Here is a 16,987-nt window from a genome sequence, read left to right as displayed (position 1 = left end):
CTTGACAGCACCTAACAACAAGGGAGACCGGTACTTGGTGATTGATCTTCCAAATACTTTTTTCTTGATTCCAATCTCATAAAAGAGCCAGCCGCAGTTTGCTTTCACGTGGGAAGGATTCCAATTTACTTTCGTTGTATTGCCAAAAGGCTGCTTGAATTCACCAGCTTACTGTCATAGTTCGATTAGAAGAGACTCGGACTTGGTGCAGATCTCAAGCATAATTATACATTACTTTGATGATATTATGCTAATACAAAACCCTGAAGAACAGGCTAGGGCTGATTTGTAAAGAGTCCGGCTTCCTCTCTCTGTTGAAGGTCCTTGTCTCTTTTGAGCTTCTGTTCCTTTGCAATTTTCATGGGGCTTGGCATCTATATTCCCCCATCTCTGCTTGCTTAATCTGCTCCTTTTATATCTCAAAAGAGATTGCCTGGAGACACATCTTACACTAATACAACCACATTAATATAAGAAAACTCATTCCCAAATGGGATTATAACCACAGATACAGGGATTAGAATTTACAACACATAAAAAGGAGGAATAGATTTTGGCTGTAATCTTTACAGGAGCAGATCACCAGGGCTTTTTTCCACAGAGCCAGTTGGTAGGTTCTAATCACCAACCTTTCAGTTAACAACGAAGCTCTTAACCAGGACTCCTTCGCATCCTGTTAGCTGAGGATTAATGATAGTGTGCACATAGGCTGGCGCAAGGTGTATGTTCAATTCACAGCACTTGCAAGCCCTTGTTTGGTGGCAAAAAGGAAACGGAATTCATGCCAGCATGAGGGGCCATTTATTGTTCAGGGGCTGAGCCCCCACGTTTTGGGGGAGTTCCCCCACTACTTCCTCCCATCGTCCCCGTGGACCCCTCAAGTGGCAGGTTGCTGAGTTGATCATGGATGGAGCACATCTTCAAGTGTAGATAATCCAGAGCGGCCACCTTCTCCCTTTAATGATAGGGAGTTGGAAGTTGGTGCTGGTGAGGCTCGGTGCTAGGGTTTTGGAGTGGAAGGAAGGAGTGACCCAGGCCCTTTCCCAAAGACCTCACCCTCCTCCCATGCCCTCAGCCTCCTTCCTCACTCCGGCTTCATCTTGTCCGTCAGCAGCAGGTTCTTGGCCCGTAGTGCTTCGTCTTGGGCCAGCCGAAGGGTGGAGCTCAGGGCCTCTGCCCTGACGTGTTTGGCCAAGGCCTGGCGCTCCAGCTCCTGGGGAGAGGAGTGTAGGCGCGGCTGGGCTTGCCGGACTGGGCTGGGGGTGGAGGGGGAGCTGGATCGCGGAGGGCAGGGGGCAGGGTCCCATGGGGCCTATGTTCCTCCCCCAAGTGTCTGTCCCATCATGCCTCAAGCCTGAGAATGATCCCAAGATCCCACAAGGCACTGGCTTTCTATATGTCATCATGTCTGAAGCCTGGGACTGCTCCCTGCATCCCACAATCCACTGACTTTCTTATGTCCTATCATGCACTAAATCTGTGTTTGCCATATTTTCCCCTAATGCACAATGTACCAGGGCCCATGAATCATCATGCATTTGGTATGTGTCTGTGCCCCACTATCCTATTGCATGATGACCTTCCATAATTTGCAGACTTTACATCTCCTTATGTATTAGACCAGCATTTCTGTCATATTAATAGTCTTTCATGCTCTGGTTCTGTGTGTCCCACAATGCACTGGGTTTCGTGTCCTATCATGCAGTCATCCTACAGCTCTGCCACATAAAGTCCCATACTGGATCATTTGTGTATGTATCACCCACTACAACTTTTATTTCATCATACATTAGGCCAATATCCCACAATGCATTAGTCTCTACGTTCCACACTGCATAATGCCTCAAGACCCATCAGTAATTGGGTTTGAGTCTGTGGTGCAATGTCCCATGAAGGACTGGGGTTCCCCTTCCCATAGTGCATTAAGTTACTATGACCTATATTCACTGGGTCCCATGTCTGATCCCCAATATCTCATAATGTGTTGCCTCTCTTAAGTTCTACAGGGAACCAGGTCCATATTCCATGATGCTTTAAGCTACTGTCCATCTCCTGTGTCCCACAATGCACCATATTCAATTTTCCCATCATGCTTTGAACTTGAGTCCATCACCCAAAGTTCTATAATGATTGGCTTATGACTCACTAACTACCCAACTGCTTGTCCCCAGTGATTGCTGCCCGCAGTTCAGCCCTTCCCCTCTTGCCACCCACCAACAGTACCCTTGTGCCCTGGATTCCCCTTCCCCTCCTGCCCTGCAGAAATGCAAAATGGGACATAGTGGTCCACGGTCCCTGGTACCAGAATCTTCTTGTGTAGCCTCTGGCAACTGGGGCAGGCAGGAGCCAGGCCCCTCTGCTTCACCTCGTCGACTAATGGGGTCAGCGCTCGCTCCAGCAGCTGCTGTAGGGACTCTGTGGACAACTGCTGCCCCTGGCTGGGGAAGGCGTGATCACCAGATGAAAGAGGTCCAGAACCAATTCAGTTCCCATGATACCCCATACTTATGCACCCAGCCTCCCCCCATGCCTCATTTACACCATGTACTCCATATGCAGTCTTCCCACAATGTACCAGGGCCATCCCACAGCAGATCGGGTTCCTTTTGGGTCCCACAGTATGGGGAACTCCCACAGTGCCTTGGAGATCCCCATTCCCAAACAGTATCTGACAGCCCTTTGTTCCCACAGGCTATCAAAAACTCATATTTCCTAGTTAAACCTGATTCCAAGTTGTACTGGGAATTCCCTCCTTCCTGCAATGGACCAAGCATTCTAACCTTTGGCTCCCACAATAAACCGTAGTCTCACTTTCCTCACAATGCACTGAGAAACCCTGACTTCCACCATGTACCACACCCCAACCTTCCCACAATGCACTGGAAATACGTGATGCTCAAAATGCATTGAATCTCTCTAGAGTTCTACAAGACACTTTACCTTGTGGAGAGGGAGGAATGTGCTTCCATAATGCAGAATAACTATGCATCAGGATTCCCTAAATCCCACAATGAACTCCCTCTCCATCCGTGACCCAGAATGCACCTGAAGCCAGGCCCAACCCCCTTACCTGGCACAGCGGGCACAGGAGCCTTGGGGGGACCGATCCAGGTTCATGGAGAGGTCAGACCCTCTTCGAGAGCTCTGAAGTTGCCGCCCCAACTCCTCCAGAATCGGTTTGACTGGGCCCAGCCCCTCCAGTTCGCTCCTCAGTGAAGCCACAGACACTGCTGACCGCTCCACCCTGAGGCGTGAGAGTAAAGGGTCCTACCAAGGCCCCATCCATTATTAGCCCAACACCTAAGTCTCCATCTGGTCTGCAGGGCTCCTCCCTGCAATGCTCTCTGATGGGCCCCTCCTCCTGTATTTTAAGTGGACTTCTCTGTTCCCTGGTGGCGCCAGTGGTTATGCGTTTGGCTGGTAACCAAAAGGTGGGCAGTTCGAATCCACTAGCCGCCCCTTGGAAACTCTATGGGGCAGTTCTACTTCGTGCTGTAGGATCGCTATGAGTTGGAATGGAGTAGATGGCAAAGAGCTTTTTTGTTTCTGCTTGGCTCCCCCCTTTATCCTTAAAAGGTATTAAACACACCCCTTCCCTAATTTGCCCCGCCCCTCTAGCCTTATAATGTATGGAAGCCCCCTTCCTGCCCTCTCATTGGCCCTTTTTTCTGTCAGTACTGCTTGGCCCCAGATGATTGGCTCTCCCTTTCGCCTCCAGGCCCCAGCCCTCCGGTTGGGTTGGGTCCGCCTTGCCCCTTCCCGGTTCTCCCACATCCGCACTCTCGCCCTCTTCCTTACAAGTTGCACAGCTCGTCTGCCCTGCCCCGCAGCTCCTGCAGACCCCGCGCTGTCTGCGCCTGCTCACGCTGCGCCCGCTCCCACTGGCCCAAGAAGCCGTCCAGCCTCCCACCCAGGCCGCCAAGCAGTCGCAGGGCCTCCTGCACGGCCCCCTCCTCCTGATGCCACCGGGCGGTCAGCGAGGACACATCCCTCCTGGATGGCGAGAGAGAGGGAACGGGTCAAGGTTAGGTTTGGACACGCTCCCACCGGCCCCACCCCGCTTAGACCACGTCCATGGTTCCGGACCCACCTAGTCCCAATTCTCTAGTCCCATCCAAAAAAACCAAACCCAGTGTCGTCGAGTAGATTCCGACTCATAGCGACCCTATACGACAGAGTAGAACTGCCCCATAGAGTTTCCAAGGAGCGCCTGGCGGATTTGAACTGCCGACCCTTTGGTTAGCAGCCATAGCACTTAACCACTACACCACCAGAGTTTCCTCTAGTCCCATACATTTCGTAAAATCGGGCAAAGTCCTCCAGAACCCGGCCTCTGTTCCCTTATCAGCTAACCTGATCTTTCCCTTGTTCCTCCCCAAGCCACATCCCAGCTCCTCCAGGTACCATCTCCCCAAGGTAGCGCTCACCCCAACCCTGTCTCACTCAACTCATCAGGATTCTGCCCTCTCCCAAGCCCCGCCCACCTCACTTTCACCGGGCCCTGGTGCGCAATGGTTAGGAACTCGGCTGCTAACCAAAAGGTTGGCAGTTCTTATCCACCAGCCGCTTCTTGGAAACCCTACGGGACAGTTCTACTCTGTCCTATAGAGTCCCTATGAGTCAGAATCGACTCGACGGCAACTGGTTTGGTTTTTTTTGGTTTTACACTCAAACGTCAGTTTTTCGAAGTCCGGCCCTTCCAGGGTACCCCGCCTAGAACACTCCCTCCAAGGTACTTCGGGGAGGCTTCACCGTCTGGGTACGACCGCACTAAGCCCCTCAAGGCTCCACCCTCTGGGCGCCTACGGGCTCCAGCGAATCCCGCCCAGTTGTTTCCCTGCCTCCTCAGTTCATTGAGGCTCCACCCCTGGGACCCTCCCCTCGCCTTTTATAGACTCCGCCCCTAGGTCCCACCCCCTCAACCCCTTGCCCCCCGACCTCCTCGAGGCTCCACCCCCTAGGTCCCTCCCCCTCAACGCCTTGAAGCGCCACGCCTAGGTTCCGCCCCCTCAGCTCTTCGAAGCTCCACCCTTGACTCCTGCCTACTCTGCTCCATTCCTTGGTCCCGCCCACTAGGCTCCACCCCCTGGTTCCTGTGGCTGCCCCTCGTCTTCTATAGGCTACATCCCTTCGGCCCCACCCACCTCAGCTCCTCGAGGCTCCACCCCTGAGTTCGCCCATTCAGGCGCACAGAAGCTAGCGGCTCCACCCCTCCAGCCTCTGCCCCTCAGTTCCTAGACATTCCGCTTCCTGGGCCCCGCCCACCTCAATTCCTCTAGGCCCGCGGAGACTCTCTGCAACTCTTGTTCGCTTGCGAGGGGGCTCTCCCCTGCCCTGGGCCCCATCCCCCAGCCACCGGGGGCCATGCTACGGGGCCGCGGAGGTTCGTTGGGACTTCCTGGCGGGCCCGAGCACCCCTGGGACGCGGCGGCGGGGCCCAGGCCGTGCCGGGAGAGGCCAGCCTCCAGCTTCTGCTCCAACTCCTGCAGCTCGGCCTCCTGCCTCCGCGGTGTTTCATCCTGCAGTTGCTGCTGAAGATACCGCAGCTTTTCCTGGGCGGTGAGAGAGGGCGAAATCATGGGGTCCAGCCACCTGCCTCCTGCAACCACCTCCACCCCCAAATCTGTCCAATGAATCCCCAAGATTAGAAAGTAAATGGGTTTTGGACAGGATGTTGGGAAGTCCCCCTTGAAGTATAAATGGACTTCTTGTTGTCCTTAGGAAGGGGACGTCCCGTTTGAAGTCTAGCTGGAGTCCAACTGACTTTAAACCTAGAACGCCTACCTCCTTGTCTCCATCCACCCCTCCATGCCAACTCCAAGGTGACAAGTTCTAGTCCCTCCTGCTTAGGAAGAATAACTGAGGCTGTCGTCAGACAATGAGTGGGCACATGGGCAGGCCATTTGAAATCCAACTCCACCCCCTCTCTCTGGAACCTGAATAAAAGGGTTCCCCACCTGTGTGTTTGTTGGTGGGCTTAAGTTACACTTGAAGACTAACTTGAATCCATAATGGATTCTAAACATGACTGTAAACATGTAGGAGTGGTGTGGTGGTGGTGGTGGTAGGGGGGTAGCCCCACCTGAAGTCTGCCTCAAGCCTCTGATGTCTCCAACCCGCTCCCCCAAGTCCTGGAACCCCCTTACCTCCAGCAGGGCAGAGTTCTGCTTCAGGACATTGGTTTTGATTTCAGCATCTTCCACCGACCGGGTCACCTTCCGACAGTTCTCCTGAGTCAGAACACCAGGGCAGGGGCCCTGCCTTCCCATTCCAGTTCCGCCTCCCTTCCCCTAGTTTGTCTATTTCCATACAGGCTCTACCCCCCAAACACAAGACACGCCCACTTCTTCCCCAAATTCTGCCTTCACCTTCCTGGTCTGGTTCTCTTGGCTAAAGGGATGGCATTCTTCTTAGACACCACTGTCCACTGCTAGCCTTCCACTTGTTCCCACTTCTCTCAGGTCCACACAATCTCTTCTTCCCTACTCCCCACCCCCATGCTCTTACTACTACCGCTCTGTTCCCCCACCCCACTCCTGCCCCTCAGTGGCCCACCTTGAGTTGGCTACAGTAGCCCTCCAGTTCTTCCGCCTCTTGCCGCCTTCTCTCTAGATTCTCACTCAGCACCGAACACTCACTCTGGGGCGTGGAGGGGAAGAGGAGTTAGCCAGGGCCACAACGGGGTACTCCACGGAGAGGAGGAGCTGGGGCTGGGAAGGTCTCATTCCCTTCTGAGCCTCAATCTCCGCAACTAGGGTATGGGTGCATTGGCTTGGAGGTGGGTTCTCAGAGAAAGAAGAGGTGTTGGGGTGGGGAGAAGGTCCTCACACCTGCAACGATTGCACATGCTGGTTAACCCGGGTGGTCTTTTCCTTCAAGCTGGTGATAGAGTCTTTGGCGCGGACCAATCCATTGTTGACCCCGCTCTAGGGAACAGTGGGAGAGGGGTGGGTCAGTAGGTGTGAGGGGGCAAGCCCCAACCCTGAGGAAATTCCAGAACTGGGAGGCGGGGTTTACACCTTGATCTTGCCCTGGAATGGCTGTGTGACTTTTGGTAAGGGTTGTGCCTCTTTGGTTCTTGGTGTTCCTGCTTGGTAAAACCAGGGAGTGGACTCAATTTTTGCTTGGTGGACACTGAGATAAATGAAGATCTAGGAGGGAGGAAAGGAGCCCTGGTGGCACAATGGTTAAGCACTCACCTGCTAACTGCAATGTCAGTGGTTCGAGCTTACCCAGCTACTCTGCAGAAGAAAGGCCTGGCAAGCTGCTTCCATAAAGATTACAGCCTAGAAAACTCTATGGGGCAGTTACACTCTGTAACACATGGGGTCAGTATGAGTTGAAATCCACTGATGGCATCTAACAACAAGAGGAGGAGGAGCACTCAGACAATTAAGGAATGAAGGATGGTCTCAACCAAAAACTGAGATGAATACCCTTGGGGTCTACAGACATACATAATGTCAACTCTTAAAACACATGCTCTTTCTCTCCAGACACTGGAGATTATAAAGAGAACCCACCTTCCAGATATGAGCACTCACTATGGTCCAGGCCATCTGTTTACACACGACTTCTCTTTTATTCTTTAAAACCACACTACTTGAGGTCAGAACTGTTATTTGCCCATTTTGCAGGTGAGGTAAATGAGGCTCAGAAAGGGGAAGACCCTTGTACTCCAGATATGCAACACATTAGGTAGCCTTGCCAGAAATTTTTTTTTTTTTTTTTTTTGTGGTAGGAGATAGAATGCCATTTTTTAAAAACACAGGACAGGATATTTCTTTCTGATAACTAATTACAGTATCTTATCAATTCACCCAAACATCCCTTTCTTAGTACTTGTAGATCTTGGACCCCAAATTAAAGATACTGAATATTGGTAAACACATGTTCTGAAAAACAGGAATAGGTATGAATTGTGGAAATCCTGATGAGCCATTCCAGCTTTGCCAGAATTTAAACCCAGTCTTTTTTCTAAACCATGATGCCATCCAACCTCTGATCATCACTACCTTATATCACTATGAAATCCATTGTGTCTCCTACCAACCTGGGCTCAGGAGGGATGCATGTGACAGAGATGGCAACTTGTCTCCCAAGATCCATTCTCCCCTCTTCCACAGTTATAGGATGCACATGACTGCTCAACCAAAGGCTACATTTCTTAGGCTCCCTTGCAGCTAGGTATAGCCATGTGACTAAGTTCTGGCCAATGCAACGTGAGTGGAGATGATGTAGGCAATTTCCGAGTTATGCATTTCAAAGAAAGGAGATGGAACTTCCCCCTTTCTCCTTCCCCAATGGCTGAAACTAGGAGTTGATGGCTAAAGCCGGAATAGCCATCTTGGGCCATGAGATGGAGAATGCAACACCATGGAGTAATCATATTCGATTTCAACCACCTATGAAGGAACCCTTTTATGAAAGAGAAATAATATTTTCTACATTATTTAAGCCATGTTATTTTGTGTCAGCAGCTAAATTTGTAACTTAATATAATTTACATTCCCATTTAACAGCTGAAGAAAAGGAGGTCCAAAGAGCCCCCTTGGATTGCCTATGGCCACGTGATTCAATTCCAGTCAATGCAGTGCTAGTGGGCGAGATGTAGGCATTGGGTTATATGCTAAAGGGAGAGGTCTGATCCCTTACCTTTCCCCCTTCCTGATGACTGAAAGTCAATGCTGATAGCAACAGCCTAGAAATAGGTGAACAACCAGAACAAAAGGACCAGTACTTTGTTGCACTGGAAAACAGAGCTGCTATATTAGTTGAGACTTTTATGCAAAAAGGAAACTATCCTGTTTAAACCACTTTATTTTGTGCTCCTTTCACATTGCTGAGCTAATACGCAAAGAAAAAAAAGAATATGTTTCCGCCCATTGTAAGACAAGGACGATGACACATTTCTTGCATGATTGCTTTGAAGGACAAGTATGATAAGAAATATTCTATTAGAATGATGTCAGAGAAAATGAAGGAGTAAAGACCTTTGAAATTTCTCCCTTCCATAAAAGCAATGAAAAGTGGGCAAAAAATGGTCAGAATCAATTTTTTCACAACTCTGGAAATTAACAAAAGGCTTGCAGCAACCCAGGGAGTATTTATTCCAGAAAAAAAACAACTGAATCTCAGTAAAAACAGTGAGATTTGTAGCATTCTAACTTACTGTATGTAGTACCATTTCTTGCTCCCCAGCTCAGCAGTAGCCTTTGAATATAATAGCCTGCAATCATGGTACTTATAGGAAGCAGAATGAAGTTGGAGCTCTTTCAAAGGCTTATTCCCAAGAAGAGTTATTCTTTGACCTGCCTAGTGATTCCCTGGAAGACCCCACTCAAAAGGCTTAACTTTATTTCATCTGACTCAGAACTCATGTAGGGCTAAAAGACTTCTGGTGATGAGAGGGAATTGTCAAAAACATTTACAGTCATATGTTTTAACATTGCTGCTGCCTGAGGTGATGGATTACAGTTGGGGCAAACAAACACCAAAAAGCTTAAATAGAAAAGCGAATGAGATGTTCTTTGGGGCTTTGAAAAGTTCCAACATGTTCATGGGAATCTAGAAGGTTACATGCATGCATAACACTGAGTGTTGCACAAGAAAGACCTGGGACAGCCCTAAGCTCTGAACTCTGGCTGACACTGAGATTCTAGACAAGCAGGAAGTAAAGGCTAAGGCAGAGTTGTAAGTTGCCTGGCTGAGTGTTGAAGGTGTGCCCCAACACACACACAAAACCCCTCCACAAAAGCTGGGAGATTTTTTGGGTCCAGAAATTTAAGGAAATATCTGTGCAATCATTAGCTGACCACTAAGCTAATAGAACAGAGATTTCAGTGACAACACATGACAAAGAATACAGATTTTTACAAAGTTAGCTCAGAAAAGTCACTAAACTACTAAAACAAACAACAATAATGACAAACCCTGAGAGGGAAAGAGTGAATCTGATTTCCAGAGTTGCCACAGTATAATATTTAAGATGTCCTTTTTTCAACAAAAAATTGAGGTATGCAAAGAAAAAGAAAGTATAGCCTAAAACACTGTGAAAAAGGCATCAATAGAAACTTCCCCTGAGCAAAACCAGACTTGGACTTACTAGACAAATACTTTAAATCGTCTGTTTTAAATATATTCAAAGAGCTAAAGGAAACCAAGCCAAAGAACTAAAGAAAAGTATGAGATTAGTCTCACCAAATAGAGAATATCAATAAAGAGAAATTATGAAAAGGAATCAAATAGAACTTCTGGATTTGAAAAGTACACTAAGTGAAATGATAAATTCACTAGAGCGGCTCAATAGATCTGAACAGGCTGGAGAACAGTGAACTTGAAGATAGGTAAGTTGAGATTAGCCAGTCTGAGAAACAAAAAGGAAAAAATGAACAGCACCTGACAGGCCTGTGGGACACCATCAAGCGTACCAACATACACATAATGGAAGTCCCAGAGAAGGGAGAAAGAAAGCAGAAAGAATACTTGAAGGAATAGTGGTAGAAAACATCCCAAATTTGATGCAAAACAATGCATCCAAGAAGTATAATGAACTCCAAGTAGGATAAACCCAAAGAGATCCACAGCTAGATGCATTTTAAGCAAACCGCTGAAAGATAAAGCGGAATCATGAAAGCAGCAAGAGAGAAGTGACGTCTCATACAAGGGATCCTTGATAAGATTAATTGTAACCATTAAGAAAATAACTCAAATATAGTGAAAGAAATGACAAGTGAATTAAATTGGTAGACTAGAAAATATTTAACACAAAAGCCAGTAATGGAGAAATTGAACAACAACAAAAATACATATATAAAACAAACAGCAAAAAGGTAGAAGTCAGTCCTACCTTATCGGTAATTATATTACATTTAAGTGGATTAAACTCCCCAATTAATAAGCAGAGGTTGACAGAATGAATTTTGAAAACATGATCCAAATATATCTGCCTACAAGAGACTCACTTTCGGGTGTTGTTGGCAATGGGTTTTTAGATATGAACCAAAAGCGTATGCATCCAAATAAACAAATTGGACTTCGACAAAATTTAAAAACTTTTTTGCACAAAGGCCACTGTCAAGAATGAAAATACACTAAAGACTGGGAGAAAATATTTCCAAATCATAAATGTGATAAGAATCTAGTATCCAAAAGATATAAAGAACCCCTACAACTCAACACTAAAAAAAACAACCCAAAAGGCAATGGAGTTCTCTTGGCCTTAGAAATCTCAGAACCATGAGAATCAAATAGAAGAACCAAATACGCAGGTGGAAGCACAAAAAAAGAAAGATGAGGCAGAGATCCAAGTAAGCCCCCAGCGTGTGTACCCATGGAGTCCACAGCAGCAGGAATATGGCCTGCTGGAGGCTGGGGCTCTGGTATAGTTGTTGACTGTATACTACTGTCTAGAACTTCTCTCTCAATGGATCTAGAACTTCCATCACCATCCTTCCTCTGGGTCTCTGTCCTCTCCTCTTTCTGAGTCTCTGTCTTTCCCCCTCTCTCTGGATCTCTGTCCCCATCTCTCTGGGTTTCTGCCCTCTCTCTGCTTAACTCCAGGTCTCCCTCGATGTAGTGTTGGTGCTGAACCTGGCGGCTGCCCCCAGTGTCCACTTCCTCCTTACTCCCGCCCATGCCTCCAGGGCTTGGCTAGCAATACTTTTTCCATCTCACAGAGAAAGAACCTGAAGCCGCTTGGCGGCTGCTCGTCCCCCGCAGCCGCCGAAGTAAGCTCAAAGCTGAATCAGGCCTTGCTCCCGGCTGCCGAAGGCTTTTTCTCGGCATCACTATCGGCTGGGGACATGATCAGAAAAAGCTTTGGCTTGAGCCTGATTCCTGCACTTGGGGTCGGATTGACACGAGGGAGGTAGCAGGGGCGAGGCTTGTTCTGGAGAGGGAAGGGCTTACTCTGGGGAGAAGGAGATACCCCAGGCCGTCCCCCACCTCCCACGGCCTCTCTCGCCCTGGTCTTTTCTCTTCACCGGGTTCATAACCTGTCCTCAGACCCTGGGGCCCCTCCCAGCCTCCTCCCTGGCCTCCCACCTCCAGCCTCTCCCATCCAGATGTCCCCACAAGGCCCTAGCCTTTTTAAGAGAAAGAAAAAACTTTTGCTTTAGCATCAAACCCCCTTAACCTTGTTGTCCTGGCCCTTCACCTCTCTATACCTCTGTTTTTGTTTTTCAGCTTTACAAAAAAAAACCCTATTGCCATCAAGTTGATTCCGAGTCATAGCAACTCTATAGGTCAGAGTAGGACTGCCCATAGGGTTTCCAAGAAGTGGCTGGTGGACCATCTTTAAGCTGGGTAGTTATGCCACTTCCCTCACAGAAACTCTAAGAAAATGAGATCCTCACCCTGAGGGACTTAGTACTGTGCCCAGCACATGGTAGGTGCACAGTAAATGGGAAAGGAGACGTTAGGGGTTGAATTGTGTCCCCCCCAAAAAATATATTGAAGTCCTAACCCCTGGTACCTGTGAATGTGACCTCGTTTGGAAATAAACCCGTTGCTGTTGAGTTGATTCTGACTCATAGTGACCCTATAGGACAGAGTAGAACTGCCCCCATAGGGTTTTCCAAAGCTGTGATCTTTACGGGTTGGGTTTCCTTTGAATTTTCACAGTAGACTTCCACATCTTTCTCCAGCGGAGTGGCTAGTGGCTTCGAACCGCTGACCTTTTGGGTAGCAGCCGATTGCTTAGTCACTGTGCCAGCACTCTGAATTTTTAATCCAGGGATTCCAGTTCATGTCTCAGTGGCACCTGCTTACCTTTAATGAGCCCTGGTGGTGAAGTGGTTAAGTGCTTGGCGGCTAACTGAAAGGTAGGTGGTTTGAACCTACCAGCCGCTCCCTGGGAGAAAGATGTGGCAGTCTGCTTCCGTAAAGATTTACAGCCCTGGAAACCCTATGAAGGAGTTCCGTCCTATAGGGTCACTATGAGTTGGAATCTTCTTCTCCAGCTGCGATTGTTTGTTTGTTTGTTTTTTTTGGTTTTTGGAACTAGGGTCTTTGCAGGTGTAATCAGTAAACATCATACCGGAGTAAAGGGGCCCATAATCCAATCTGAGTGGTGCCCTTATAAATGAGAAAATATATAGAGAGACAGAGGGAAGACAACCATGTGAAGATGCATCCATAAAGCCAAGGAACACCTGGGACTGCCAGAAGCTGAAAGAGCTAAGAAAGGATCTTCCTCTAGAGGCTTCAGAGAGAGTACCGATGCCCTAATTTGGGCCTCCAGCCTCCAGAACTGTGACATACTAAATTTCTGTTTTTATAAGCCACCCACTTGTAGTATTTTGTTAAGGTGGTCCTAGAAAACTAGTACAGGAGCCAAAATCCTAAGTTACTGTTCTCTTTCTCCTGCTCATGGACCCACACTGGCTCCCCAACGCCCTCGGGAGAAACGCCCATGTTTTCAGCCTATGACGTGATGTCCCCTTCAACCTCATCTCCCTCCTTTCATTTCAGCCCCTGTCCATTTGCACATGCTGTTCCAGATAACTGGAACACCCTCCTCTGTATTCTGCCTGGAGAATATCTTATCTTCAAAATCTAGCTTGTGTTTTGCCTTTTCAGGAAAGTTCTCCTTGACCATAGCCAGCTGGGCCAAGGCCTCCCTCCTCAAAGCTCCCACAGGGACCTCTGCTGCCCCCATTAGTTCAGGATGTCTCTCACCCCCTGCCTGGCTCCTAAGCCTGGCTCCCTCATGTACAAGCTATGTGGCCTTAGGTACAGTATTTAAACTTCTGTGCTCTCACTGTCTCCATCTGTAAAATGGGGATCAATAACAGCAGCAACGGTGATAGCCAGCACTTAGTCAGTGTTTCCCAGAGGCTGGCCGCTGTGCTACACGTTCGACATGGCTTATCCACAATTCGTCTTCATGGTACCCTCATTCATGAGGTGGGTATTGCTATCTCCAGAATTCTCATTTGTTCACTGCTCTATTTTCTTCTCCTAGGCCAGTGCCTGGTATCTCGTAGGGGTTTAGGAAATATTTGTGGGAAGAACAAAAGTATGAATCTCCATTTTACAGATGAGGAAACTGAGGCTCCTGGAAACTTAGAAAGTGCTCAGTAAATGCTAGTGAACCTTGTTATCATCATGGTGATCGTGGTTATTGTTAGTGATTCTCAGGGTCCATGTCTGACTCTGTTCAGGGTCTGGCCCAGAGGACGCCTTGGTGGTGGGGAAGGAGAGAAAAGACAAGCTCAGGGACCAAGCTGAAGAGCTCCATGCTCCACTCAGGAATTCCCTAGGTCTTGCTGACCTCCCAGTTTTACCCAGAGAACTCCTACGCATCCTTCAAGGCCCAATTTTAGCACTGCCTCCTCCAGGAAGCTTTCCCTGATACCCCCAGCCTGGATGGAGGGCCCCTTCCATGGGATTCCCAGTGTCACCTTCATTATAGCATATATCATGTCTGCTGCCCCCCACCAGACTGGGAGCTCCCTGAGGGGTCCTGCCTGTGACCTCAGCCTTGCCTGGAACATGTGGAAATAACTGAATGAACTAAAAACAAAACTCCCAGGGCAGGCATGATTCGCCCAGGATGTCTGGTTGTCAGTGGAGGGAGGAGAAGGCCATTCCTTTGGGCCTTGAAGGGTGACAAGAACCTTCTCATTTCAAATCAAGAAGACCCTCCCCATCCTCAATGTTTGCCTACCACCAGTGTGAGGACCCTTGTCTTCCCCAGCCGGGGGACCCTCACCAGTATTTCCGTAATGTCTGGGTCATCTGGAGCCCAGGGTGGGGCAGGGGAGGCGGGGGGCCCGAGTAGTGCAGGAGGGCCACTGCTGTCTTCCGTGGTGGAATCTGTGCCTGATGAGTCGGTGGTCTCCATGGCAGCCAGGTTGAGCAGTGACACATTGGTGCAGGCCGAGGACCGTTTGAGGTTCAGACACCAGTGCATGGGCTCATGGGACATCCGGGGTTCCACCCTGGGGAGGAGAAACACGCACAAGGTCAGGATTTAGCCCCCAGGGCATGGCCCCTCCTGTCTCCCTGTCTCCACATTGTCTGCTTCCTCTGCCTCCAGCCTCCACTTACTTTCATTTTCTTCCCCACCACCTACTCCTTCTCCATCCCTGCAGCCTACTTTTTTTTTCTGCCTACTTTCTTTTTCTTTCTCTATCCTTGCTATCTACTTTCTTCTTCCTTCTCCATCCCCACTGGCTACTTTCTTCTTCCTTCTCCTTTACCCCTACCTACTTACTTTTTTCTTCATCCCCACTGCCTAATTTCTTCTCCTTTGCCCTTCCTCGCTGCCTATTTTCTTCTCCCTTCTCCAGTCCCCCCTGCCTTCTCCTGACTTTTCCCTCCCTCCCTCCATCCCCACTCCCTTCTTCCTCTCTACCTTCCATGCTCCTCATCCCTTCCTCCTTCCCCCTTTGCTCCACCACTGCCCTCTTGCCTGCCCCTCCTCTGCCCGCTTCCCTTCCTCCAGGACCCACAGTGGGACTCCTGCTCTGTTGGAGACAACGCTGGGTGCTAGGACCGTCCCTGATAGCGTGCGACAAACCCACCCATGGAACGACACGGCCTTCTTTTTCTTTGTGATCCCCTTGGCTGGGCTGATCACCCCCCCAGGGGCCTCTGGGATCAGCTGAGAGCAACTTTCGACCCCCGCTGGGGGGTCCCCGGCTTCGTGGATCTCTTTGGACTGCCAGATTGTCTTCACCACCACGCTGGCCATGGTGTGTGGGGAGGCCCTGCTCCTGGGGGCTCCTTCCTCTGAGACTAACCACCTACTCTGACCACAGACCCACAGAATCCCCTGTCCCCCTTCAGCCTGCCTCACAAAGGATCCAACCACTGGGCCCCACAAAGGGGGGGACAGGGATAGGGAGTGACCCTGGCTCCTCAGATTCCCCCAGGGAACCTCAGTGAACTCTCCTGGGTCAAGAACTTCAGTTCTACTGGGAATGTGTCCCTCCCCTTCAGAAGTGTGATGTATTTACTCATTCTATCCCAGAATTTAGAATGGGTTGGTCCACTGGTTGAAGGAGTCCAGCTACCTTCTTCCTGAAAATAACCGTGGGGTCACTCAGTCCCCCTGTTATGGATTGAATTGTGTCCCCCAAAAATATGTGCTGTAAATCCTACTATGCCAGTGGTTATAATCCCATTTGGGAATGGATTTTCTTTGTTATGTTAATGAGACAGTGTTAGAGTGTGCCTTGAGTCAATCTCTTCAATAAAAGGAGCAGTTAAGCAAGGAAAAAAGAAACACAGCTGGGGAAGACAGATGCCCTGCCACGTGAAGATCACCAAGAAGCCAAAGAACGCCAGGCCTACAGACACTGAAAAGAGACAAAGACTTTTCCCCGGAGCCGAGAGAGAAAGAATGCCTTCCCCTAGAGCTAGTGCCATGAATTCAGATTTCTAGCCTCCTAAACTGTGAGAAAATAAATTTGTTTGTTAAAGCCACCCACTTGTGGTATTTCTGCTATAGCAGCACTAGATAACTAGGACACCCCCACACTCATACTTGATTCTTCAGTAACATTTTCCTTCTTCATCCCCGCTGCCTACTTTCTTCTTCTTTCTCCATCCCCATTGCCTACTGTTTTCTGTGAATTTGGCACTTTCCTGGGAGCTGGGAGAAGGTGGTGAATGAGTAACGAGTCCCAGTCTCTGCCCTAGAAGATTCTATGAGAGTGTGTGGTGGTGATGAGAGGGGCAGGGTGGGAACAGAAAAATAAGTGAATGAGAAAATACCAGACATTGATAAAAAACGAAACAAACTCCATTGCTGTTGAGTCAGTTTCAACTCAGGGCAATCTCCTATGTTACAGAGTAGAACTGTACTCCATGGGGTTTTCTTGGCTGTAATCTTCAGGGAAGCAGATTGCCAGGCCTTTCTTCTGCAGTTCCACTGAGTGGCTTCGAACCGTCAACCTTTAGCTTAGCAGTTGTGACCCCCCAAAATATGTATCAACTTGGTTAGGCCATGATTCCCAGTATTATGTGATTGTGCACC

The 16,987-nt window shown here is 49.0% G+C and overlaps 1 protein-coding gene across 1 annotated transcript; it reads right to left on the bottom strand.

Moving 5' to 3' along the window:
- Positions 1-624: 624 nt before the first annotated feature.
- Positions 625-16,036, bottom strand: TSKS (testis specific serine kinase substrate). Its single transcript, XM_064293952.1, has 11 exons — positions 15,531-16,036; positions 14,717-14,945; positions 6,831-6,926; positions 6,556-6,639; positions 6,147-6,230; positions 5,266-5,552; positions 3,799-3,993; positions 3,071-3,244; positions 2,303-2,438; positions 1,089-1,213; positions 625-955 (listed from the first exon to the last, which is right to left on the bottom strand). Exons 1-11 carry the CDS (start codon positions 15,698-15,700, stop codon positions 802-804), a joined length of 1,734 nt encoding a protein of 577 aa, XP_064150022.1. The 5' UTR covers positions 15,701-16,036; the 3' UTR covers positions 625-801.
- Positions 16,037-16,987: the final 951 nt, after the last annotated feature.

The sequence above is a fragment of the Loxodonta africana genome, chromosome 11 (assembly GCF_030014295.1).
Source record: "Loxodonta africana isolate mLoxAfr1 chromosome 11, mLoxAfr1.hap2, whole genome shotgun sequence".
Lineage (NCBI taxonomy): Eukaryota > Metazoa > Chordata > Mammalia > Proboscidea > Elephantidae > Loxodonta > Loxodonta africana.
The sequence above is the reverse complement of the archived record's forward strand: the minus strand, read 5'-3'. Positions and strand labels throughout refer to the sequence as shown.